This window comes from Alexandromys fortis, unplaced genomic scaffold, assembly GCF_014885135.2.
Source record: "Alexandromys fortis isolate MF-2015 unplaced genomic scaffold, M_Fortis_MF-2015_v1.1 scaffold_16, whole genome shotgun sequence".
In the NCBI taxonomy this organism is placed as follows: domain Eukaryota; kingdom Metazoa; phylum Chordata; class Mammalia; order Rodentia; family Cricetidae; genus Alexandromys; species Alexandromys fortis.
In genome coordinates this window covers 18783113-18810803 of record NW_026067893.1, presented here as the reverse complement: position 1 = coordinate 18810803, position 27691 = coordinate 18783113, and the positions used below count along the sequence as shown (strand labels likewise).

Genomic DNA, 27691 nt, shown 5'->3' with positions numbered 1-27691 from the left:
CCCCCTCCATCCTGGCTTAGGTAGGAAGGTGTGTATCCAAATAGTATAGGATCCCAAAAAGCCGGTACATGCAGTAGAGACAAATCCCAGTGCCATTATCATTGGCTTCTCAGTCTGCCCCTAAGTAACATACTTTTAAAAACCTAAAAATAGATATCTAATATTATACTTAATATTGAAAATTCTCACTATCAAATATCTTGTTTTCAAGCTTTCAGTTGTTTGTTACCCATGTTTGTTTGCTTGAATCAGGATCAGAGTAACATCCATACTTCCAACTCTTTTATAAAGTCTCTCTCTCTCCCTCTGTGTGTGTGTGTGTGTGTGTGTGTGTGTGTGTGCATGTGTGCGTGTGCATGAGTATGTGTGTAGGTAGGGGTATGAGGCTGATTTTGGATGTGTTTCTTCCATTGCTCTCACCTTTACTTTTGAGACAGGGTCTTTCACTGAACATGAAAGAAACTCAAGGATTCTGCTAGGCTGGTTGACCAGCAAGCTTTAGGGAGCTGCCTGTCTTTTCAGAAAGGATGTGCTTCTTAGTTTGATATCTTTCTTTTCTATTTGTTAAATCTTCAGAAGTTTTGCTCCTTCTTTAGATCAGGTTGAAAATTCAAGTCCTTTTTAGGTTGTCCTTGATAGTCTGAGTTAAGAAGAAAGAAATGAAAGAAACTCAGAGCTGAGAGACAGACCTTACAAAAAAACAAAACAAAAAAATACTGCAGATTCCTGCTCCCATGTCTATCCACTGTCACTATAAAGAATGATCTCCTGGGGCACAATAGGAAAGGCTGAAGTGAACAGACTGGCCACATTGGGTGCCTGGTTACTAGGGCTGCCTTCAACTCTTACGAAGTGGAGATTGTTGCCTTCAGTGACTCCTTCATGATCTCAACTACATGGTCTACATGCTCTAGTATGACTCTATCATGGCAAGTTCCACAGCACGGTCAAGGCTGAAAATGGGAAACTTATCATGAACAGGAAGGGTATCTCCACCTTCCAGGAATGAGATCCCACTGACATCAAATGGGGTGATGCTGGTGCCAAGTATGTTGTGGAGTCTACTGGTGTCTTCACCAACATGGATCCACTTGAATGGTGAAGCCAAAAGGGTATTCATCGCTGCCCCTTCTGCTGACACCTCCATGCTAGTGATAGGTGTGAACCAGAAGAAGTATGACAACTCATTCAAGATTGTCAGCAATGCCTTCTGTACCACCAATTGTTTAGCACCCCTCACCCCTGGCCAAGGTCATCCATGACAACTTTGGCATAGTGGAAGGACTCAAGACCACAGTCCATGCCATTGCTGCCACCCAGAAGTCTGTGGATGACCCCTCTGAAAGCTGTAGTGTGATGATTATAGGGCTAACCAGAACATCATCCCTGCACATACTGGTGTTGCCAAGGCTGTGGGCAAGGCCATCCCAAAATTGAATGACAAGCTCACTGGCATGACCTTCCATGCTTCTAAACTTAGTGTGTCTTTTTTGGATCTGACCTGTGCCCAGAGAAATCTGCCAAGTCTGATGACACTAAGAAGCAAGAATTGGAGGGCCCACTAAATGACATCTGGGGCTATACTGAGTATCAAATTGTCTCTTATGACTTGAATAGGGATGCCCGCTTTTGCACCTTTGGTGCTGGGGCTGGCATTGTTCTCAGTGACAATTTTGTGATGCTCATGCCTGGTATGACAATGAAAACAGCTACAGCAGCAGGGTGGTTGTTTTGATTTCAGGGCCTACGTGGCTGTCAATGAGTAAGCAGCGCTGGACCACCCACCCCAACAAGAACATGAGAGGATGAGAGAAATCCTTGCTGCTAAAGAGTCCCTGTCACAACTCAGCCCCTAACACTGAGTATCTCCCTTCACAGTTTCCAACCCAGACCCCAGAAGAGGGAGGGTTTTAGGGAGCCCTGCTCTCTAAATACTGCCAGTAAAGTTCACTGCTCACACACACAAAGAATGAAAGAAAGAAGGAAAGAAAGAAGAAAAAAAGAGAAAAGAAAATAACATTGGGAAAGATACCACTTGAGGCTCAGCTACTATTTTACAGATTATCATTAGTGACCAATCCATAATACCCTTGATCAAGGGGTATGTCCACTTTCTGTTAGATCACCCAGGTTCTTTATGTCTTCTTGGTCCAAATCCAGATGGACTGGATTATATTTTGAGGGCCAGGAGCATGGGCTTGAGTTGAAAGAGGAACAAAAAGGGATTCACTTTTAGGAGACTCTTGCTTTAAACATCTTAGCCGGGCGGTGGTGGCGCACGCCTTTAATCCCAGCACTCGGGAGGCAGAGGCAGGCGGATCTCTGTGAATTCGAGACCAGCCTGGTCTACAAGAGCTAGTTCCAGGACAGGCTCCAAAGCCATAGAGAAACCCTGTCTCAAAAAAAAATAAAAATAAAAAAAATAAAAATAAAAATAAAAGTAAACATCTTGCAGGAGGTACTTGCGAGGTACTAGCACTTGCAAAGCATAGGCAGGTGGATCTTAGAGTTCAAGGCCAGCCTGGTCTACAGATCAAGTTTCAAGATAGCCAAGACTACTCTCAGAAATCTGTCTCAAAAAAAAAAAATTAAACATCTCACCTTTTCATTATGATTGCAGTGTTTATGGTGCAATGCTTACTTTTCTGCAAATGTACATGTAGCTTGTGGCCTTTATTATGAAATGATGTCACACAATTCAGAGGACAAAATGCCCAAAGTGAAATGCATTATAGCCATTTCTTTCTAGGAGAAAATATAATTGTCTTATGTTAACCTGTTTTATGGTACAATGTTCATGAATTAATAATACATTAACAAAATATTTGTAAGCAAGAAGGGATCTTTGTGATGGTCACCACCAGATTTACTATGAAAAGCTCAGAATTATTACCCCATGTCATTTTATAACATGTTGGTCTTCAGAGCAGCCAACCCCTGAAAGCATTACTATGGATATCCTACTCCCATTAATTATCCTTCTTAAGTGTGCAGCATTATAGAACACAGCTTTACATTCTGACTACCTCCTTGTCTTTTCACTTTTGTTAGCTTCAGTGTTCAGAACTTTTAAAGAGCATAAAATGAGAGCTGTTTGATAGAAATAAAAAAAAATGGGCAAGAGGAAGAGCTCAACAATGTTGTAGCTTATTTAGCATGTACACTTTGAGTCTTCTAGTATAAATGCAGGCTTTCAAGACTTTACATACATACATGTATATATACATACACACGCGGGCATGCACATACACACATGTGCACACACACGCATACACACACACACACACACACACACGGAATGAGCACAGTGAAGCATTTTCTTGATAGTCAACTCTACCAATATTACCAACTTTTTTTTTTTTTTTGCTATTAAGAATAAAAAGTTAGGTGGTGGTGGACCAAACTTAAACCCAGAAGTTGGGAGGCAGAGGCAGGCAGATCTATATGAGTTCGAGGCCAGCCTGACCTATAGAGAATGTTCCAGGACAGTCAGAACTACACAGATAAACTGTCTTGGAAAATTAAAAAAAGAAAGAAAGAAAAGAAAAAAAAAGAAAAAAACTTTTTAGCCAGGCATGGTAGCACTCGGGAGGCAGGCAGGCAGTTCTTTATGAGTTCGAGGCCATCCTGGTCTACAGTGAGAATTCCAGGACAGCCAGGGCTACACAGAGAAATATGGTCATGAAAAACCCTAAAACCAAACAAGATATTTTCCCCTTCTCTCCTCAGGGATATGCATTTTCTTTCTGTTGTTAGAGAAAACAGTCCTCATTATATACTGCCCTTTGGTATTAATAAATTTCTCCTTTGGCTTTCTATTTGTACTACTCATGTGAATTTCAGCGTGCCTTTTCTCTGATGACTACTGTCCACCAACATACGTACCACCTAAAAATGAGGGGCTCTTTGTGTGGCTTTTAATTAAAGGGTGGAGAAAAACTTTTGTGGCGACAGGTCATCGTGTTCAAAAGCATATTCTATTGAGATTGGAAAACACTTAAAAGTTTTCAAGCTGTTTTTAAAGAAAAACCCGTAAGTGCCAACCAAGCAAACCTAAAAAAAAAAAAAAACTACGGCGCACAGTGGGAGCCAAAGTTCTCAGAGTTTCGCCGCTTTAATATTTTGCTATATCCTTCCGCCTAGTGTTTTTGAAGACAGCAATTGCCACGTGCTTCGACGTATTTTTTTGTAAATTAGGTGCTTATTCACCATGCAAGGCGAGTAAGCTTCTGAAATAGGTTGAAAGAGAGGAGCCATGTATGAAGACTGTACAACTCTTGCATGACGTAGGGGGCGGATTCTTTTGTCAGGGGCAAGGATTCCACTTTTGAGACTGTTGTGCGTGCGTGGGCCGGCAATTCCTTCGCTGAGAGGACTTCCTAGTTCAGACGACATCTCCCCGCCTTGGGATGAGGTCGCCTGGCGCTCGTGAGGAGGAGACCATCCCTCAGGGTGGCCTGTGACCCCGCTTTTGAGCTCAGCGTGGGCTCCCCGTGGGCAGCTTCTTCCATCGACCAAGACTTCAAGGGATACCAAGACTTGCACGATCCGAGTGAGTAGTGGGAAGACGGCATTTGTTAAGACGGGGCTGGCTAAACCCTCTGTGTGGAAGCCATTTCCTGTCAGCCAAGGCTTGCCAAGCGCACCCAGCTTCTGGTGGGTACAGAGTGGCCGTCTCCCGCTCTTCCAGGGACAGTTGACTCCCCGCCACGGGTGAGCGCAGGGACAGTGGTGAGGGGGGAGCCAGGGAGGCGGCTCATGGCGGGGGCAGCCATGACCTCCCGCCATGGCCTGCTCTCGTGAGGCTGAGGCGCGGACCCTTCCGGCCGCCGTTCTCTTCCGCTCGCCTCAGGTGCAGCGCGGATCCCTCCGCCGTAGCGTGCGCTGCCGGCAGCGCGGCGCTCGGCTTTCCGGAAATACCCGGATGGACGGGTAATGGCCGCCATCTGGGACTCGCAGGCAATGGGGACCACGACAGGTATTCCCCGTAGTGCGGAGCCGCCAAGACCAGTTAGCATGGCGGGGCGCACAGAAAGACAGCAGGGGGCAAGGGGCGAGTCCGCGGGTTATCAGGGTCCCCCCAAAGGTCTAGGGATCCGCCTCTTGTGATAGGAAGCCCATGTTAAATAGTCCCGTCCATTCAGCGCTTCCGCCCAACTTGCGGCAAAGTTTTTCTAGAGAAGTCAGTGGTTTTTAAGCCAGGGCTCTTGGCAGCGGCTCGAGCCGGCCGCTCTCGTCTCCGCTCGGGCTTGCAGTAAGTTTGTCTGTCGGAGCTCTGCAGGCTCCTCGCCCGGGACCGGGGCGAGCGCGGCGACGGTGTTCTTCCGCGCGCCCAAGGGGCAGCGGAACTCCGGGGAAAGGGGCGGATCGGGCGCGGGGTTCGGGGGCGACACGGGGCGCTCGGCGCGCGAAGCCATCACTCGTCGGGCTCCGCGGCCGGTGCGGACGGGATGGGCAGCCCTCAGCCCGCACCCCTCGAGCTGTAGGTCCGCCGGCCCGCCTCGACGGCATCCCTACTGCGGGCCCAGCCTAGGGCTCTTGGGGGCTGTTCCCTCGCACAGACTCCCCGCTCCCTGGCGCACGCACTCCGCGCCCTCTTCAGAGTTGGGCAAAAAAGTGCTCCTCTTGGCAGACTCCCCACCCCCACCCAACCACACCCAGTGGCAGATGGATGTCTTTGTAGCTGGCTTTTTTTTTTTTTTTTTTTTTTTTTTTTTTTTTTTTTTTTTTTTGGTCCATCTTGAATCTCTTCTTAACATGGTGTCCTCTTTGTTAAGTCTCTGAGTAGATGGCTTGGGTAATGCTAAGGATACGGGCTGAATGCATATATGGTGATGTGTTTTAACTCTTATCTAGACCAGTAGAATAGATGGAGCTTCGAAGTTTAGAAAACAAAAGTTAAGGGTTAGTTTTATCTTTAGGTTTAAATTTGGGGCATTTAGTGTTTGTGAATTTTTTTTTTAAGTCTTAAAAATAGAAAAAAAAAGTCACATTTTAATTGATGAGAATGTTGAGCTGCCTGTGATTATCTCAGGGATGCAACGTGATAACAACTCACATTGTGGTAGGAGCGTCATTAATTTGAAAGTCTGTTTTTTAGGCACTCTTGATTAATTCTAATTGAATTGCTCTTTTTCCAGCAGAACAGCTCTGATTAGAGTGTGCTCCAGTATATATGGTCAGAGTGGATAGACAACATTTTAAAGGACTCGCTAAAATACTCTAACATTTTTAAAGTTATATCTGCAACTCTCTGCAGATGCGTTTATTATCCTTCAGCAAAGCTGTGTTGTTTTTTTTTTTTGTTGTTGTTGTTGAGAAATTCATAAAAGGCAGCTCAAATGAACACGTTTGGGGTATTGGCATTTTGTGGGGTAGGTAATCACATAGACCTTACTGGGTTTTTGTTTTGTTTTCCTTTGCAAAATGATAATTACCAATTCAAAACATGTGTCTAGTGTTTGAAAAAATAAAAGGGCAGCAATTACAGTGCATATCTACTGTGTGAGCTCATAGTATATAAACTTCTAACCCAAGAGTTTTATTGCACACTCTGGTTTCAAAAGATGCTGTATTTTAAAATAGGAATGGGAAATTTTTTAACTAAATACAGTTTGATTTTAAAAAATACCTACAATGCCCCTTTAATGTACTTCCACTGCTGCTCTTTGCATTTGTTTGGGATTGTTCTCTTTGAAGCAGTTGCCCTGTAGAGCACTTAATATGGCAGTCTTTCTACTTTCCTATTGCTTCTTAAATGCAAGTCTGAATCTTGCATTTCTTGAGGTACTCTATTAAAACGTTTTTTTGCAATAAGTGGAAGAAAACGATTATTACAAAGTTTTGGACTCTTGGTTGTTTACTCTCATGTCTGGACTATGAATATTCATACTGGCTCGCATGGTGAACGGTTTTCATGGGATCTTGGATACCAGCACTGAGCACCCTCAAGATGCTTTTGTAGTGGTCACAGAAGTGATTCAGTGGTCACAGAAGTGGTTCAGAATTAGATGCAGTACTGGCTCTGTTTTTGTGATTTGGGTGGGACAAGACCAGCTTTTGTTTTATTGTATTAAGTGATGCTAATGTATTAGGTAGATTTTTATACTTTGAGTTGTGACATTTGTATTATACAAGTTATGACATGTTATCACTGGGTATCAATGATATGCTTATGCCTTAGTACAAAGGATCTTAAAAACAAACTTATATGCTGAAGTTAAGTATGAAGTGTAATTGACAAAGGACATTTTACAGTCAAAAATTTTAAAATCTTGGTTTTTTTTTTTATTTCCAGATATTATCTCTTTTTAATCACTGTACCTGATTATGGCATTGTCCAAGCATTAAGTTGTGTGCCTTTGTTCCTGAAAGAAAGGTATGATAAGGATTGGCGTGCTGGAGTAGATAGTCTATTAAGTAGTAAGTTCCCATGTCTTAATAGTGGATTAAATAAACTTAATGGTTACATGTATGTGCATTTTCTAAGTTACCTTAGTATTTTATTTTTGGCCAAAATAGAAGGGACTTCTATAGGTAGAAGTTTTTATTTTAATGCAAGCAAAAAGTAATTTTGGGTTTTATAGTTTATTTAATGTTTTATAATATGTCACAAAATAGAGAGGTAGATTAAGGGCTTCTGTATAATGACCAATAAAGGTCAATATGGTAGAAACATGTTTCAAAGCTCTATAAATGGCCAGAGTCTATGCTTTAACTTAGCAAGTGCTACTCAATACACCTAAAGAAAAACAGTAATATATATTTACATTATAACTAATGATATCTACTTTGTTAGAAAAGATACTGGAGGTTGACTAAACAATTATGATGGTTTCCTGGAATAAATATCAGAATATCTTGATGTAGACAAGAAGAATGGCAGAAACTGCCCGCAAATCATAAGTAGAGCTATAAAGATGTAGTGGAAAATGCTGTGCTTTTGTACAAAATGTGGTTTAATCTGCCCTCAGCCCAGAGATATGTGCCTCTCGTCTGTGTCAGTTAGGGCCTGTGGGCACCACGTTATCTCCACTCTCCTCTCATATGCACTAAGCATATACTAAAAATACCCAGGATTGATTATACTATTTTATATTACTTGGTAATCAAAATGTTCTTTCATGAACTTTATCAGTAGATTGTGTTCTTTTTAGGGCCTTTTTTTCACAAAGGCATAAATTTTTGTTTATTTAGAAATTAATGTCTGACGGCTGTATTGAGTAGAACAAATATAAAAAAGCTGAGTTGAGACACCAAGTCATCATTTATGTTCCTTACTTGAGTAACCTCTTTTTATATAATGTGTTTGACGCCTTGCCAGATTTGCATGGTACTTTGTTTGTTAGTAAAATAATGATGAATGTAGAGAATTTTCAAAACTGTGTTAGATATGTATTGTGTAGAAAAAGTGACATCATGAATAGTGAAAGTATTGCATGAAGTGAGGAAGAAATTGCAGCATGATTACATACTAAAATTATTTAGATTATTACATGTTGCAAAATCGATGCTGGGATTGGTATTGCTACGTGAGAATCAGAAAAATAGTGTATTTAAGTTTGAAAGCTTCATAGGGGTCTTATTTCAAGAAGTAATAATAGATAAAAATAAGTATCAGCTCTGTCGACAATTATTAATGCCATTTTGTTGATGTTAAATATGAAGTATACCTAAATGGTATGAAATTATCCATTGTGGTAAAAGCCTCTTTGTGTCTATCTTGAGAATATAAAAAAAGGGGGGGGTCATTTGGCTAGGGCTATAGCTTTGTAGTAGAGTGTTTGCTTTGGGTCTACATTCAATTTACAGACCCTCAGTAAACAAATGGTCATAATTAACGTGGAATGCTATTCTGTTTCTTAAATTTAACTGATTTTTTTTTTTGAGAGATCCCTTAGTAACAGACCAAAACTATACTTCTTTTAAAGATAAAGTCAATGAAAGTGATATGGCGGTAGACAAAACAGTTTGATCAGGATGAATGAAATTTAAGTAATATTTGATTATTCATAGAATTCATCTCCTAAAAGGCATGCTGGGACACGCCTATAATCCCAGCACTCAGAAGGCAGAGTTTGGAGATTGTGAGTTCTGAGGCCAGCCTAGTCTACATAGTGTGTTCCAGGTAGCCAGGGCTACACAGTGAGCACCTGTCTCACTCAAAAGTTAATATGTCGCTTGCTTGATAGATGCTTGTGTTGTCTAGGATCATGTCTTCTTTTTTATAGCCAGATCCTCTACCTTCAAACCTAAAGACTGTTAATGGCTTAAGTATACTGCGTTTGCAAACTTTTTTTTTTTTGGTTTTTCGACAAACAGGGTTTCTCTGTGGCTTTGGAGCCTGTCCTGGAACTGCCTCCCGAGTGCTGGGATTAAAGGCGTGCGCCACCATCGCCAGGTGTGCGTTTGCAAACTCTTATAATCAAACAATAAATGTCTGGACTTTGGGGGGCCATATGACTTCTGGTACTACTATCAGCTGTCATTGTAATATGAAGTAGTCATAGGTGACAGTTTGTAGCTTATGTTTCAGTGAAGTTTGTGAAACAGGCTGTTGACCCGGTTTGGCCCATAGTTTGTAGGTTGCTAGTTCTGTGAAACAAGATGTCTCAAGGTCACCAGATGTGTCCACCTGCTAACATCTGTGCCTTCCTTGCAGTTACTAGGGAGGAGTTGTCTTGTTTTAAAGTATGCTTCCAATTTACTCTAAGCTCCATCCCTTCTGATCTGCTGAGGGCATTGCTACTACATTTTTCTTCTATCCTCAGCTTTTAAAAGTTCTACCATATCATTTTAATTGTTATTCATTCATACTATAGTTTTGTCTATTAAAAAGGCACAAACACACACCAAACACTTCAGTTCTACTACCTGTGTATCTTTTGTGGTAAACTTCCTGAAAGAGTTGTCTGTAGGGCAGCTTTGTTCCCGTTTTTCTCTTAAATCTGTACTGTTCTGCCTTCTCTACTAATTAACTCCTCCAAAACTATACCAATCATTGTTCCTGGTGATCATGACCTTAAAACCAGTGGTAATTTCTGTGTTAGCTTACTTAACGGAATTGATTAATTCCATTTTCTTCACCTTGCTTTTAGACTACCACATGCTCATTTAGCTTTAGTATCAGTGGATGTTCCTTTTCTGCCTCACTTTCTTCTTCATTTTTCTTCCTAAATACTTCATTTATTTATTTTTTTAGAATATTTTTTATGGTTTATTTAACTTTATTTTATGTGCATTGGTGTGAAGGTGTCAGATCCCCTGCAACTGGATCTTCAGACAGTTGTGAGCTGCCATGTGGGTGCTGGGAATTGAACCTGGATCCTCTGGAAGAGCAGTCAATACTCTTAACCACTGAGCCATCTCTTCAGACCCCTGTCATTTATTTTTTTTCCCCTTTCTTTACTTTTTTTTCCTCGAGACAGGGTTTCTATGTGTAGCCCTGGCTATCCTGGAACCTGCTCTGTAGATGAGGCTGGCCTCAAGCTCATAGAAATCTGTCTGCCTCTACTGGCATTAAAGGCATGTGCCACCTCCGCCCAGCTATATTGTTATATCTTGAGGCTTTATGCTTTAAACATTTTATTTACTTATGCTTTGATGATTTTAAATTGTGTTCCAAATACATAAATACAAACACAGTTAGATCATGGTGACAACTGAAATTTTATCTTTTAACTAGAACTCTAAATGTTTCATGCAGTACTAATTATACAATTCCACTTTAATATCTGAGAGATCCTGAATTGTGTATGGGTATAGTTGACCTTTTAAAAATACTTTCCTATTATTTCTACATTTTTTTAAATCTTAGTAAATATTTGACGTACATTTTAATTATATTAGAATACTTAATGGCTTATAATACAACATAGTTCTTTCAGTTATTGGATTTGGAAATTTTAATTGCTTTTGGAAGATTTCTTTATATCAGAGATCATAGGTCAATAAATCTTGTAGGTGCTTTCTTCAAAATCAGTTCAGAACTCTACCGTTCCTTCTAGATTCATCTCATACACAGTATTTATAATAACCTTTAAACTGGTCCCCTAATAACTTAATAACTAATAAATTAATAATTCCCAAATCTTCTATTTTTTATATAATAACCCAGATGATCTCTTTTAAAAGTAGTTCAGGGGCTGGGCAATGTAGGTTAGTTGGAATATACTTGACTAGCATGTCCATGACACTTTCAAGGAAGAAACAAAAATAATTCAGCTCATATCTTATATCTGAAGTAGCTTCTGTCTCATTCAGAATAAAACCAAATTGCTTATACCTTCAGGCCCTATTTCTGTCCCCATGTTATACCTTTGATTTTACATTATGTTGCTTTTTAATCCTTCTGACCCAGTAATACTGATATATCCAGATATATTAGGCATGGTGCACACTCAGGATCTTGGCACATAATATTTCTTTACTTAGAATGCTAGCTCTCTCAACTTCTCCTTTTTTAGTTTATATTAATTTGTTTACTGTGTGTCACTGGCTGACCAAAAACTAACCTGGCTTCATATTCACAGAGATCCACTTGTCATTGCTTCCTAAGTCGGTGAACTAAAAGCAAGTGCTATGCCTGTGTCCCAGTCCCTCCTTTTAACTTAAGACTCTCTTCTTTCTTTTGGCAGTGCTGAGGATAGAACTCAAAGCTTTGTAGAGAATACTAGACTAGTAAATATCACTGACCCAGGACCCCATAAGAACTTTTGAAGTGAGATTTTCCTAATAACACTTTGGTTCTTCCTTTCCCCATTGTCTGATCTATTTTTGCTCCCTTTTAATAGATTAACAGTGTACTTTATTCTCTAAACCATAGACTATTATCTCCACAAGGGGAGGGATTTTTTTTCCACCCCCTTTTCCCTATTGTACTCCTGATATTTTGAGCAAAAGAGTGGCACTGATTTGGTGCTAACTACAAGCCCAGGACTATGTTGATAGAGCAGCAAAGAACATTATAGATAGAGTCCTTATATAGTTAAAGCCCTAGTGTAGATAGTGTAAATTGAAAGATAGGTAAAATGTTGCCAACACATTGTAAAAGTCTAATAAAAGGCATAAAATAGTTTTTATTTCTTACTGTGGAGGGTGATTTATAGGTGCTTTGCTGAATGGGATACATTTGAGCTCAGCCAGAAGATGAGTGGATATAGCCCTTTGAGACAGAACAGTTCAAGCAAGGAGTAACAAATGGAGAGGCAAAGTTAAGAAAGGAATATCTGAGGAGTTAGGAGACCGTGGGGGTTGCTAGATTGTATTTGCAGATGGAAATGAAGTATGAGACGAGAGTGAAGAAAGAAGGCAAGGATAAGGTGTTGTTTCATTTTTTAATAATTACAAATCAAGATTTGTTATTTAATACTTTCAAGTTATGTGTAGGTGTGTATGTGTCTGCATGTGAGTATGTACACTTGAGTGCTGGCACCCGTTCTGGGCCAGAAGTGTCAGGTTTCCTGTAGGTGGTCTTAAGGTGGTTGTTGGGAACCAAACTCAAGTCCTCTGGAAGAGCAGCAAGTACTCTCAACTACTTAACCATTTTTCAGCCTCAGGTATTATTTTTTGTCAGGCTCTTGCAAAAAGACTAAAATTTAAGGCTGTGGTGCTATAGATTGAATGATCTTAATTATTACTAAGAAACTATCAAGCCATTAGGGATTGATTAGATTATGAAGACAAATTCTTCATGAATGAAATTAGTGTCCTTAGTAAAGAGACCCTAGAGAATTCCTTTGCTGTTTCTCTTCCATCCATGAACTAGGAACATAACAGTGCCTTGATCTTGGGCTTCCCAGACTCTGGAACTATGAGAAATGATTTCTACTGTTTATGGGCCACTCAGTGTTTAGTATCCCTTTATTTTGTTTGTTTGTTTGGAGACAGGGTTTCTCTTTGTAATTCTGGCTGTCCTAGAACTAGCTGTGTAGATCATGCTGGTCTTGAACTCACAGAGAGAGTAGCCTGCCTTTGCCTCCCAAGTGCTGGGATTAAAGGCATGTGCCACCACTGCCTGGCTAAATAGTATTCTATTAGATCAGCCCAGTGGACTTAAGGTTTAAGTTAGGGAACATTATGAGTTATATTGATATATTATTTGACTCCTGCTTAGAGAATGCATTTTATTTTATTGAATTTTTCATTAGTATATTATTTTATTTGTATGGTGTTTTGCCTATATGTGTATCTTTGCACCGCTTGTGTGCAGTGTCTGTGGTAGACAGAAAAGGATGTCAAATCCCCTGGGGCTAAAATTACAGATCTTTGTGACCTGCTATGTGAGTGCTAAGAATTAAAACTTGGTCTTCTGGAAGAGCAGCTATTGCTCCTATCTGCTGAACCATCCCTCCAGCCCTAAAGAATGTGTTTATGTGGTAGGCAGGAGGGAAGCATGGATGCCACTTAGGAAGACTGTTATTTTGCTTCAAGTTAGAGCTGACAGTGACTGGACTAAGGTGATGGCATTGACTATCAAGAGAAGGGGAGTGAGGATACAAGATATATTTTGAAAATAGTAGATTAGGATTACTTATGGGTTATGTGGTTGTGGTGGTTTGAATAAGAATGGCTCCCAAAGCTCATTTATTTGAATGTTTACTCATCAGACAGTGGCACTACTTGAGAACAAGTAGAAGGATTAGGAGGTATTCTTGTTGGAGGAGATATATCACTGGATGTGGGCTTTGAAGTTCCAGAAGCCCAGGTGCATCTGTACACTCTCTCCTCTCTATCTGCCTGTGGATCAGGATATTGTCAGCTATGCTCCAGCACCAAGTGTGTCTCCACGCTCCCCATTGTGATGATAATGACCTAAACCTCTGAAACTGTAAGCAAGCCCCCAATTACATATGAAATGCTTTCTTTTCTAAGAGTTGCCTTGGTCTTGGTGTCTCTTCACAGCAACAAAACAATGACTAAGACAATATTTAATAAGAGAAAGGATAATTCCTTGCTTTATGGGTTGAAGAATAGGATAGATTTTGTTACTGTGTACTGAAAGGGATAAAGAATTTTTGGGAGTTGAAGTTGTAATCATGGAAAAGGTCCTTTGTATATGAAGAAAACAGTTTCTATTTTTGGAGGAAGCTGACGGGGATGAATTACATGTTCTTACGTGTTTTCACGTCAAATAGCAATCTGTCTTTGAGTCCTTTCCTTGGCCTCATACATTTCAAAACCTTTTTTTCTCATAGATATTTTTTAAATTTCATTTTACATTCCATCCACAGTTCTCCCCCACCCCACATTTCAAAATCTTAATATCTGCCTATTCTCATCACAGTTGTAATGTCCAGAAGAAAGGCAACCAAGATTAGTATTTCTTCATTACATATTGATCAAGTGCTAATTTGTTTCATTTTTACACCATTAGTTTAATGAGTATTACATTTTAAGATTACATTTCTGATTTTTATAATATTTCAAACTAAACTCAAGATTATTGTAAAGCAAGTTAACATGCTCTCTAAAGTTTTTTATAAAATGATTTCATCTGAAATTCTAGGGAATCAGATACAGGATTGAATTTTGGCATTTCTAGACCTATATTTTATTATGTCTGCTTTATGCATATGAAGATAAATAATTTGTTAGTGCTATATTTTCTGTATTTAAATTGCATATCAGGTCACATTGATTGGAAATGATCATGCTTGAGTTGTTTTTATATATGTGTGTGTGTGTGCATATATGGGTGTCTGTGATATGTGTGTATGTATGTTTGTATTACAAAACCTTCTCTTGCTTTAGTATAATAGTTTGAGTTCCTTAGGTAGACATTTTAAAATTTTTAAGTGACTAATGAGAAAAAAAGAAAAAGAAAAAAAAGCTTCAGATGCTTTTTTCCAAATCATGAAATGACAGTATTTTGAGGATATTCCTGTAGGATCTGCTTTTAAAGAAATAGACAAGGTGACTACCAGAAGCCTTTAGGGACACTTGTGTGTGTAGTCCTGTCCTTGATTAAATTCTGGAAATGCTCACTCTTTAAAGTAAGTCCCATTTTTGCTTTATAGCTCATACTGCTTCCATGTATTAAATGTAGCCAAAAGTTCATACTTAGGGACACATAGTAGGCGAACCAATGCTAACTGTACTTGTTTCACAAAAAAAGTATGCTTTGTGAAAGCCTTTGAAAGACAATAGGGCATGAATGTACAAGAAAGATTGAACAGGCAATCTAGGTCAAAGAACAAGAAACACAAGAAGCATTTTTTTCTGGCCCCATGGGCAGATACACATAAGCACACAAGCAAATCACTCATATACATAAAAATAAATATTTTTAAAAGAATATACCTTATGAAATGAGTATGCATCAATATCATCCAAACATATGTTAATAAGACTATGATAGCCAGGTAGTGGTGGCACACATCTTTAATCCCAGCACTTGGGAGGCAGAGGCAGGTGGACCTCTGAGTTTGAGGCCAACCTCATCGAAAGAACGAGTTCCAGGACAGCGAGGACTACACAGAGAGAGCCACATACTTAGGAGGGCTAAAGAGTCTGTTGATTGGGTAACACAATTTGATTGTATAGAACATGCTATCTTTCAGTGGTTTGGAGAGTGTTTTTCTATAGATTTATTTGCCTTCTAGGTTCTTTTCCTATCATACAAATGATGACCTTTCCTCCTAACTTAAAATACATTGGATGCTTTAATGTACTTCTTCTTTTTTAAATTAAAAATGTTATACAAACTGTCTTTCCCAATTCAATCATCCATCTTTCTGTATAATGTTTTCTTGTGGATATTTTATAATTTACTTCATATTCTTTTTTTCTTCTTTTCTGTTTCCCTAATTATACTAGTAATGCTGTTCATATTTACTTCTGTGTTGTAGAGTTTATTATATAGTCTCTGGATCTTAGAGACTATATAATTTCTTCTCATTTCTTGTCACTTTAGAGTAAATGTAGAATGAACTCTTGGGTTTCTCCTCTGAAAACTCCATAAATCCCTGCTCCATATCCCTATCTCATAGCATTTACAGCCAGCTAATTAGTGTTGGTGTTGGGTATAGTACCTAACTAGTTGATAAAGTTAATGAAAACTTTAACTCTATTTAAGATAACTTTTTACCATATTTGGTTATAAGTTTGTTTGTTTGTTTGTTTGTTTGTTTGTTTATTTATTTATTTGGTTTTTCGAGACAGGGTTTCTCTGTGGCTTTGGAGCCTGTCCTGTAACTTGCTCTGTAGACCAGGCTGGTCTCGAACTCACAGAGATCCGCCTGCCTCTGCCTCCCGGGTGCTGGGATTAAAGGCGTGCGCCACCATCGCCTGGCTGTTTATTTTGTTTTTTAAACGAAAATCTTTTACTAGATAAGTTGTAGGTGTTGTTTTATATTCTCTTTCTACTAATAATATGCCTAGAATTTAGAGAAACTTTGATTTTAAAAATGCAAATCTTTTTTAAGAAAAAATTACTATATTTTTTTCATCTGACTTCAAAATTACTTTTTCTCTCTTATAGAACATATATATAATCTCAAATCTCATTGTGATTGCCGACTGTAGAATTTTTCCATTTTTAACCAATAGTGATATCTGAAAATGGTGACCAGGTAGTGGTGGTGGCTCACACCTTTAGTCCCAGCACTCAGGAGGCAGAGGCAGGTGGATTACTGAGTTCAAGGCCAGCCTAGTATACAAAGTGAGTTCCAGGACAACCAGGACTACATGGAGAAACCCTGTCTTGAAATACCAAAAAAAAAGAAGAAAAAAAAAAGAAGAAAAGAAAGAAAGAAAAGTCCAGAAGTAATGAGTTCATGTTTTAATTGCATGCTACTCTAAGAGGTGTGCTGTAGTCTATTTCTGTACATCCTTGTGTGAATTATTTATTTGTCTAGCCTGCCCACGCTGTGTCTTGGTACCTGCCTTCTAGTCACTTGGGAGGTATCTTAGTTGTCAACTTGATGTTCATGACATCATATTTCTCAGTGTAGTAGCTATTCTACAATATCTCTATTATGTACCTTGCTTTGAGAACATTGTATCATCAGACTTCATACCAGAAGAATGGTGAATATAGTACAGTTACATACTTTTTTATTATACATATTATTCTATTTTATTATTCATCTTTTATTGTGTCTGTATTATAGGTTAAATTTATCATAGATATATGTAAGAAGATAACTGTATATACAGTATTTAGGTACTTCTGGTTTCAGGCATCTCTCTGCCCCTAAGTGAGATCAGGGGATATGGAGGAGCTGTGTATTACTTGATTTTTAAAAGAAATTTTCTTTGTCTCTTTTTTTTTAATGGCAATAACTCATTAGTCACTCTGAATAAGACAAAGGGAAAAATAAGTTTTTCTGAATACTTAAATTTTTCCCTCCCTCCCACCTATCACTTTATCCAGTTATTTGTGCTTATTCTTTTAGTTTGTTGTTTTTCTTTTTTTCTTTGCTCCTACTGTGTGTCCCTGACCAGCTGGAACTCACTATATGCCCAGACTGGCCTCAAATTCACAGAGATCCTTCTGCCTCCCAGTGCTGGGATTAAAGGCATGCACCACAATGTCAAGCTCCTGCTTAATTTTTCTAGTGATATCAATAATTGAGATGCGGTAAAACAAGATTTTCTCAGTTTTTTAATTGGAAGGTGACCTAAGCATATCTTAAGAAAAGACAGTACTAGGCAGAGGGAGATATCTGTTAGTATAGGAAGGTTCATTTGCCTTTAATAATAATTTTCCTTTTACATCTCTCCTAACAGTTGATAATAGCAATTCCCTATTTCTAGCTTCTGAACTCAGCTGGAAACTCTGGACTCCTCTCTTTCCTGAGCCTTTTGTCACCCAGAGAGCTCCAATTTGTTCTTCCATTCAAGTCTCCATCTCTCCCAAGGTATGTTTAGTGGATAAAGGAGGCAAAATTTTGTCACTTTCTTATTTATTGATATTTATTAAATATTGATTGAATGAGTGTCTCCTAATGGGCTTCTTCCTCTTTGAAATGGTGGCTCGTGTCTGAATGTGATGCATGTCCTGGTATTTCTACTGCTTACTAGCAGAGGTGCGAAAGTGGCTTGAGCCCCAGAATTTGAGTCCAGTTTGGACAAAAAAACTTTTTCTCCACTAAGTCTTTTTGTTATTTCAGTGGTCAAAGTCTATAGTTTTTGTTGGTCATCATGGTGTAAGAAATTGCAGATTATTTTAATACCTTTACAAAAGTGTCTAATTTCAGTGATTTAGGATGTTGGTAAACTTATAAGTTAATAAAAACCACAGTTTAAATAAGCAGCAATCTTTGTTGATGGAGATGAAAATTGGACTGTAATTAAAAACTAGCTTAATAGGTAGGAGTGAAAATTATGATAAAATTCCTGTCTTATATTACCTGAGGTATTTATAACATAGTTTCCTTCCTTCCTTCCATCCGTCTTTCAGCCAAAGGGGGCAACTCTAGAATAAGTTGTTCTTTAGTGACTTTACTTACACACTTACAGGGTAAACATGCTTCAAGATCAGATAGATTCTCCAGGTAAAGTTGAAATTTGAGATACAAGCCCTCAACTACCTGAAATATTTGAGCTCTTCCAAGAGTGTATTGACATTCTGCATTAATTGAAAGTTATCAAATTTAAGTAAAAGCTAAGGGTATTTATTTGTAAATTAAGCATTTCTCTAGCTAGTCATTACTGAATCATCTTTAAGTACCATCTGGATGAAGGAGCATTCATTTAGACATCCTTATATCCTGACTTTCTAACAGTTCTAGTTACTCAGTAGTTTTCTTTTAGGTCCCCCATGCCCTTCATATGACCTTTACTGTTAAATACCCCACCACCACCATTATTAGTAGTAGTTATAATAGTAGTGGTAGTAATACTAAAGTTTTAAAGATCCCATTCTAGGTTCACTATTTCAAATATTTTAGAGTCAGTAACTTAGTTTACTCTCTTAATGGGCTTATCAGATCAAATAGTTACTTTGATGACAATTATCCTTGTTGATAATCATCATTGAAAATTTTGCTTTGAAATTTATTAATATAATAAAATAGTTGATAGAAAGTTTGCATCTATAGTTTTTACTTCTTTTTTTAGTATATTGCAGTTTTCAACCAATAGCCATTTCAGTTTAAATCCCTTTTAATACATGAGGAAACAATAAATACACATTTACCTCTTATGTTACTCATGAACACTGTCTTTCTGTTCAGAGAGGAGCACAAAAATAAATACAAGTTATATATTAGAAAAATTAAATATAATTCTTTTATAATATATCTTCTGTCGGTTTTTAACTTTGTTGGATATAAGAAATTTTTAGAACTGCAGAATTGCACATTGGGTGGAAGGAAATGTAAATCTAGATATCTTTCAGAAATATTATATGCATAAATGTGACATGGAATGATAGTTCCTATAGCTGTCTTTATTTTTTGTTTTTAGCTTTAAAATTTTTTTTTTAATATGTGCATTACAAGAAAGAAAACACAAGAACAAAGCCATCCAGTCATGAGCAGCTCAGCTTAATGTGTCCTTCTAGAGCTTGTTCTCTGGTCAGAGCCTGTAGCAGCCTTTGTAATAGCAATAGTAGGAATTAAGTTCCACCAGCAGTAAGTAGTCCACAGCATATCTACTCTGAGATGTTCTGAAGTCATTGGAAGGGGGAACTAGATCTGTTTGCATTGGTGTTCTTTGAAAGAAGTATATACAAAAGTAAAGAAAGTTAAGATGTTAAAGTCTTTTAAGTAATATTCTATTTATGCAAGACAAACAGCAAACTTCATATGTGTATGTTCCTTTTTTGCATTTATCTTGTCTGTTCCTACCATCTGGTAATAATGCTGATTTTCTTCTAGGGAAGCATCCTATAGTCCCTAATGTCAGTTCATGCTTGATGGTGTTTTATGCCTCTGACTCCCATGAGTAGCCTATAAATCAGGTATGGTCATTCATAGAAATTTGTCTTATTGTAGAGAATAACAGTTAAGAAAACTTGGGCCAAGACTGTGCCGTGCTTTTGGAGGAGTGATATGTTTTTTAATTAAGTTTGTACCTTGAAGGCTGCTAACTGAACTTGAAGTCATCTTGGCATCACCTAGCGCCTGACCATGAAGCTAAGGGAAGGAGAAATAGCAGAAGCTAATAATATTGTTTCTATTGCTAGATGACGCTTCCTCTAAACCTGGGTGTTCTTAACAGATCAGGTCTTTGTATCTTTAGTATATGTGTTTGATTAGCATTTTTGCTTTGTTGAGTCAGAATGAACTTAGAAATAAGAAATTTACTTTGAATTTTGTGACGAAAATTTCAATTCTTTGTTTAATTTTAGGTGAATTGATTCCTGGTTATTTTGAAGATGTTGCAGCTCAGTATTGTTTTGTGTTTTAGTCACAAATAACTTCATAAATTTTCAGAACAAAAGAAACTGGATTTTTTAAAAATTAAATCATGCCATTTGAACAGACACAGCTATTTTCTGATGAAAAACAAACTACTTTGAGAAAATGTACTGCAGGACATAAGACAGCAGACACTGGTGCATCAATACCTACACCAAAACTTCCAGAAACTAGTTTTCATTACGAGCTAAAAAATGTGAACATCAGTTTGCCCAAGATAAATATTCCAAATGAAGTGTTAATGAAACATGAAGTTGAAAAATACAGAATATTATTTCAGAGTAAACCACAGACTGCAAGGAAATCTTTCAGTGCAAAGACTGTAAGCTGTGCTGAGGAGTGTGTACTGCCTTGTAAATCTGAGCGAACTGAAGAAGAGAGTGTAAACATGTCTGCAAAAATACTCAACTTCAGTTGTTTAAAATGCCAAGACAGTACTCAGTATAGTCCAAACGATTTGCAGAAACACTTTGAAATGTGGCATCATGGTGAGTTGCCTTCGTTTCCTTGTGAAATGTGTAGTTTTTCAGCAAATGACTTCCAGATATTTAAACAACACCGAAAAACCCATAGGAGCACTTTTGTAAAATGTGATATTTGTAACAGTGAGCGTTCATATACTTTATTGGAGTTGACAAAACACTTCTCGTCTAAACATTGTGTTAATGGTAATTTTCAGTGTGAAGAGTGTAGATTCTTTACCCAGGATGTTGGCACATTTGTTCAGCACATTCACAGACATAAAGAAATGCATTATAAATGTGGAAAATGCTGTCACCTCTGTGTTACCAAGGGAGAGCTTCAGAAGCACCTTTGTGTCCACTCTGGTACTCTTCCCTTCACTTGTCACTACTGTAGCTACGGTGCCATTCATAAAGACCAACTTGTCAGACATGTTATAACTTTGCATAAAGAACACTTATATGCGAAAGAAAAACTGGAAAAAGACCATTATGATACAAGAGTGGCAACAACTACGACAGGACTTAAACTAATACTTAAGAGATACAAAATAGGTCCAACAAAGACGTTTTGGAAACGTAAGACAGTTACCAATGGGAATGATGAAAGTATTGGAAAAACTGCTCACACGTTTAATATAGTGAACAAAACACAGACTAAATCTGAAGACCAGAGTCAAGAGCAATTAAATGAAGACAAGGGTGAAAGACTGCACTGTGAGAATGATGATAAGCCCACAGAATCAGAAAAGTCAACTTTGCTGTCCCCTGGGCAATATAATAAAGCTGACGAGGGAGCAAATGCTACTTCAAGTTCCTTGAAGAGTAGTGTACAAGGGCCTACAGTGTTACTGGTGAGAAATAATAAGATAACAATTCCTGCTAACTACAGCGCTAAGTTTATGGGCTTCAAGGTGGTCGATGGGAGACAGCATATTGTAATAAAATTGTTGCCGATCAGTAAACTGAATTTACCTGCACCAGCCTTACAACCAGACACAGAAAAGGATAATACAGCTAATTTGCCACCCCTAGCTTTGGACAGCGCTGGATTTGCAACTGGAGTAACAACTGAGGTGAATGACACAGATTTTGTCAAAGCAGCTCCGCTTTCATCTTCGTCTCCTGTGCTTTCCAGGAAAGAAATTTCTGAAAAAGAAATGGCTTTCTCATCTGAAAAGACTAATATGCTTGAGACAGTAGATAACAGTAAAAGTTTATCTTTGCCAACAACATCAGAATCCGTTGGTGCATCAGTGAGTTTGACTACAAAAGTTGAAGCAAGAGATAATGTTGACTCGTGGGAAAATCATACCACTCAGAGTCATCCAGATGCATTAGGTACCACCACCATTGAAAGTCCAGATAAAGTCAACCTTACCACTAAGCCAAATGCATACAGCTGTGGAGATATGCATAACTATTGTATCAATTATGTTAGCTCTGAGTTACCTGACGAATCCTCCAGCTCTTTTGAGTTCTCTAACCAAGGATCATTACCTTTTCATAATTACTCAAAGGTGAATTACAAGCATCGTAGGTTTTCAAGAACAGGAGGGTTTGAAAACTTTTCGAGGGACTCTTCCAGTGAAACAACTGAGGACTCAGCTAGTGATAGTGATTCACCTTCACCACTAACGAAAAAGGAGAGCTCCAACTCAGGTAGCCCATTAGCATCTGTCAGCCCATTAAATGATAAAGATGGAACTTTCAAAACAAAAGCTGAAATTGAAGAACCGTATAATTTAGAAGAAAGACAAAACTTTGATAAGCAAAGCCTCTTCACTGATGAAAACCAAAATTTATTGAATGTTACTGAAGAAACTAAATGGAATGACATTCCCAGTGCTGGCTCCCCTTTGATGCCTAGAATCACATCTGTTTTCTCTCTCCAAAGCCAGCAGGCTTCAGAATTTTTACCACCAGAAGTAAACCAGTTACTTCAAGATATATTAAAACCAAAATCTGATACAAAGGAAAATTCTGATAACATTCCCAGTAAAAACCCTCCACTCAATTATGACCAAACATTTAAAAAGGTTGAGGAAGAAGAAATGGTAGTAGAATCTTCTAAAGACTTCCAGTTACAAGACGTCTTCCCAGTTCCATCTCCCAGTGTAGGTGTTAGTGTGCCTACAAATGATTTGAATTTAAAATGTAACGGACAAGAAAAACAAGTGGTGACAGTATTAAAAGATGTGAGAAATTCAGAGGTGGCCGCTAAAATTCCAAGTATCGTAACACTACTTAAGACTCAGTCAGATGCAATAATAACACAACAACTTGTAAAAGACAAACTCCGAACCACAACACAAAATTCAGGTCCTGTATATATTCAGAATTCATTTCTAACCTCAGAACAGAGAAATCCTGTATTTGTTCAAACTCCAAAAGGTTTTCTTATACCACTGCATGTTGCTAACAAACCTGGATTCCACGTTTTCTCTGGAAGACCACTCCCTTTGGTTAATAAACAGAGTGCACCTGCTTCTCTCCTTGTGAACAAGAAACCTGGAGTGCTTTTGACACTTAATAAAGGGAAACCTGAAGGTGTTCACACTGTCAAAACTGAGAATGTTCCCAGCTATGGAACTGTAACTACAGAACCTTGCAAAACACCTTTTCTTAAGGTAGAAGCAAACAATAACTTTCTTACCCCTACACTTTGCTCCGGTGGTGGCAGTTGTGTCAGCATGAAAAGTTGCTCAGCAAATGTGTCACCGTTGAAGGGTCCTTACATTATTAAAACATCAGTGGCTTCTTCAGTGAGAGCTGTTCATTTTCCTAACATTCTACCTGAGCAGCAGGGCCCTAAGATGAATATCTTGGATACAGGAAAGCTACAGAATGAAACCTTGCCCAAAGCACCTCTGTACACCCTCATGCCTGATGGGAAACAAGCTGTGTTTTTAAAGTGTATGATGCCAAATAACATTGAACCGCTTAAGCCTAAGTTAGTCAGAAATGGTCCTTACCAACATATTCAGCCAAAGAGACCTGAAGGAGCACCACAGAAAATATTGGTAAAAATTTTTAATCCTGTTTTAAATGTCAGTGCTGCTAATAATCTTTCAGTTAGTAACTCTGAACCCTCATTACAGAAAGAGAATGTACCATCTAAACTACCAGGACTTGGAGAGCAGAAAGAGCCAGAATCTTCTAGAGATGCCTTACCAGTCTTAGTAAATGATTTGATGCCAGCAAATGAAGTTGTTCATGCTTCTACTGCAGCATGTGCAGAATCTTCTGAGGAACCAGCATGTGTCAGTGAGCATTCAGAGACTAGAGCATTAAGGTATAAAGCCAATTGTATAAATGAGAGAAATTTCAATAAAAGGAAGACTTGTAAAAATAAATTTGCAAAAATTAAGACTCGTATAAGTCAAGATTCTGAAAGCACCATTGTATCTAGAAACAGAAGCTGTAAACGAAAGTATACTGATAATTACCAAGAACCTCCAAGAAAAAAGTCCACATTACATAGAAAGTGCAGAGAAAAGGCTAATTCTGACGATGTCCAGGAAACATTAGCATTTAGCAGACCGAGGCTTTCAAAGGATTCAGGTAGAACTTTGAGACTTTTTCCTTTTAATTCCAAACAACTGGTGAAATGTCCTAGGAGAAACCAACCAGTTGTGGTTTTGAACCATCCTGATGCAGATGCCCCAGAAGTAGAACGTGTGATGAAAACTATTGCAAAGTTTAATGGACGCGTACTGAAGGTTTCATTGTCACAAACAACTATTAATGCTTTACTGAAGCCAGTTTATTACAACACTTCAGAAACAACTTACAATGACTTTTCCAAGAGACACAAAATGCTTAAACCTGCTAATTCTGTGAAAGAAAGATTTGTGCTAAAACTAACGCTCAAAAAGACAAGCAAAAATAATTACCAGATTGTAAAATCTACCTCTGAAAGTGTCTTGAAAACTAAGTTTAACTGCTGGTTCTGTGGTCGAGTTTTTGACAATCAGGATGTGTGGGCTGGCCATGGGCAGAGACATTTAGTGGAAGCTACTCGGGATTGGAATGTGTTAGAATAATTTACTGTGATTACAAAGGAAAGAGACTTTAGAAGGAAAAAATGGGCTAAGTTACCATAATTCAGGCATTTTCTACATCAATATAGTTTTTGAACATTTTAAGAGTTGGTTATATTTCTGTGGAAGAAGAAAAGCTTTATGTGTGGTACTTGAAAATGCCACAGTTCACATGTTTTGAAAGAAAGTAATTAGCACAGATGAGCCTTGTTTTAGTTGTTTAAAGATGCATCTGTGGGAAGGTGGGGCTAAGGAAATTTTTGATAAAGAGTTTTTCGAGTTGAGTTTAGAGACTTGAGCAGAGGGTAATGGTGGACAGCCCCATTCGCTTTCTTCTCCAACCAGCCTTATAGATCTGACAAATGAGTTTTCTCTGGAGATGAAGAACCGTCTCACACATGAGTTTCTTACCACTTGTGAAGATGGCCTAAGCTTGATAAGGTTACTTTCTGTCTGTTACAGTTCATTTGAAAGGTATTATGTTCCTTCGAAGCTACAGCTTACTGGACTATAGTTAAACTTGAAATAATGCTTGAAGTGTTTTGGGCAAGTAAGTCCTGTTGCTGTTACTTTGCCCTGTGTCAGATTGGAATACCCTCAAGATGATTCTCTTACTCTGTAACTGTCTGGATCACTTCAGTAAATGAGGCAGTCTCCAGAAGAGAAAGAAATTTTCTCTAAAACCCACTTGAAAATCAACATTTTCCTGAATTTGGTTCTGTTCTCCAGTGGTTCCCTTGCACAGAATTGTGTTTATCTGATTAGAAGTGACCATAGCCAAATAGTTTTTTTTTTCCTCCATTGGTTGGCATCCTTTCACAATGAACAGAAAACATAGAAACACCTCAAAGGGAATGGCTTTTCTTGAAAATTCAAACAACTTATTTTTACAGATAAAATATTTTACAGCAAGGTTAGCAAAGCAGATCATATTTTTGCTTGTGTTTAATTACTATTTTTACCAAAACATGTCCACATTAGGACAGATCATTTTCATTAGTAATATTTCAGGATGACCAGCAACCCAAAATAGTATTAATAGTTGGCATTTGAAAATAGAGAAACAAGCATTAATGACAGACTCTGTAGCAATTCATAAATCTTTAAGAACAATTCGTAAGAGACATGCCCAACAATTTCAAAATGGACATTTTATAACAACCCATTGATTTAACTTTACCATAAACATTTGTATCAATTTTTTGCCTCATTGAACAGTGAAGTTCTATTAAAAAATGACGTACAGCATCATTTTTTGCTTTGTTGTTACTATACATATTAATGACATTTTCATTGATTGGATCAAAACTTCAGGGCTTCTTTTTTGTATATAAAAAATGTACATATTTTTGTACTTAATTATGTAAATTTGCACAGAAGGTTTATGACACAAAAAATTATTTTCTTTCAGTTCTGTGCATGCATTAATAAAAGTGGGTGATTTAAAAAGATTGTACCCATGTTATTTTCTTGTTTTTTTATTTCTGACTTTTTTTTATTTGGTTGGGGGCATATGTTTTATTTTTTTCAGGGATTAAACACTATTGTTAGCAAGTGCCTAAAAATGATGTGAACAGTTTACATATGTCAACTGTAACAGTAGGTCCTAAGTGGGCCCATTCCCCTTATAGTTTTGATTTAAACAAAGCCATAAATAGATGCTTCAAGCTATATTGCTATGCACATTATACTTGTACTGTTTTTGTGCAGTTTACCTTTCTTAGTGAAGTATTTTTTGTATAAAACCTGTTATAATTGTGTTTCTTGAATTGAGCCTGAGTGGAATTGATTGGAAATACACAGTATATATTAATAATGTACATGATGTTTAAAATGGTAAGCATTGTTAAAATTTCCTTATTTGTTGTTAATGAAGGTTTTGAAGGTTTTCTTCAATTAAACTTAAGCTTGTGTTTACATGAGAGTTCTTTGTTTTTAACTGAGCTAAAACCTAATAGAAATTCTAATAGGAAATGCCTCCCCTTCTCTCTGTCTGTGAAAACTATAGAATAAGTATGGGACTTTCCTTTTTTCTTCCAAAATTATAGATGAACTTTGAGAAAGGTCACATTTATGGCAACTTATCCTTGGCTCTGTTGGGAAACACTTTTAGCTGAACTTCACTCTTATGGATAGGCCCATACATAACATGTATTACTTCCTGGGAATAGGAGAAAAGAGGCTACCCTGACAGTCTGTAACACTCAAAATACATGTCAGGGGCTTGAGAGAGGCTCAGTGGTTAAGAGAAGAACACTTGTTGCTCTCATAGAGGGCCCAGCTTCAGAGCCTAGCACCCACGTGTTGGCCCACAATCCATTGTAACCCCAGTTTCATGAATTCTAACTGCCTCTTCTAGCCTTCAAGGACACTGCATGCATGTGAATAGACGTTCATGCAGGCAAAATGTCCATACACATGAGATGTTTTCTTATTAAGAAATAGAACAAATAATGAAAATATTAAAAGAAGAGCAAAATATTAATGACATGATTGGCTTTCATATCTTGAAAATGTTAAGATGTACACTGAGAACTGGATTTCTAAACAGAATAATAGTAAGGAAACAAACTGATTTATCGAAAAGGGCACAGGGTAATCTGCATGACTCATCTAAAGAAAAATCTCATCTATGGAATACAGTATTTCTCAGTGGCCTAAACTTCTCTGTACTAAACTTCGCTGACTGCATTTTTCTCAGCATTGCTCTGCCAATAACTCCTTCCCCAATCTCTAGCTCCATAAGCAAAAATTCTGTTCAGAAAAGAGCTAGAGTGAGCTTCAAAGTCTAGCATATTGCCTATTTCAGGGAGTCTCTATT

The 27691-nt window shown here is 37.9% G+C and overlaps 1 protein-coding gene and 1 pseudogene across 5 annotated transcripts; both read left to right on the top strand.

Annotated features, from left to right (window-relative positions):
* Positions 1–356: 356 nt before the first annotated feature.
* On the top strand, positions 357–1809 carry LOC126504151 (glyceraldehyde-3-phosphate dehydrogenase-like; annotated as a pseudogene).
* A 3069-nt stretch (positions 1810–4878) lies between these two features.
* Positions 4879–26787, top strand: Znf518a (zinc finger protein 518A). 5 transcript variants are annotated; one of them, XM_050148007.1, is made up of 6 exons: positions 4879–4978; positions 7298–7378; positions 9322–9400; positions 17731–17861; positions 19824–19906; positions 20297–26787. In XM_050148007.1, exon 6 carries the CDS (start codon positions 20416–20418, stop codon positions 24871–24873), a length of 4458 nt encoding a protein of 1485 aa, XP_050003964.1. In that variant the 5' UTR covers positions 4879–4978; positions 7298–7378; positions 9322–9400; positions 17731–17861; positions 19824–19906; positions 20297–20415; the 3' UTR covers positions 24874–26787. The 5 variants fall into 5 exon arrangements, with proteins under 5 accessions (XP_050003964.1, XP_050003981.1, XP_050003961.1 ...); XM_050148015.1 differs by lacking the exon at positions 4879–4978 and adding an exon at positions 5037–5254; XM_050148024.1 differs by lacking the exon at positions 9322–9400 and having other exon boundaries at positions 17758–17861.
* Positions 26788–27691: the final 904 nt, after the last annotated feature.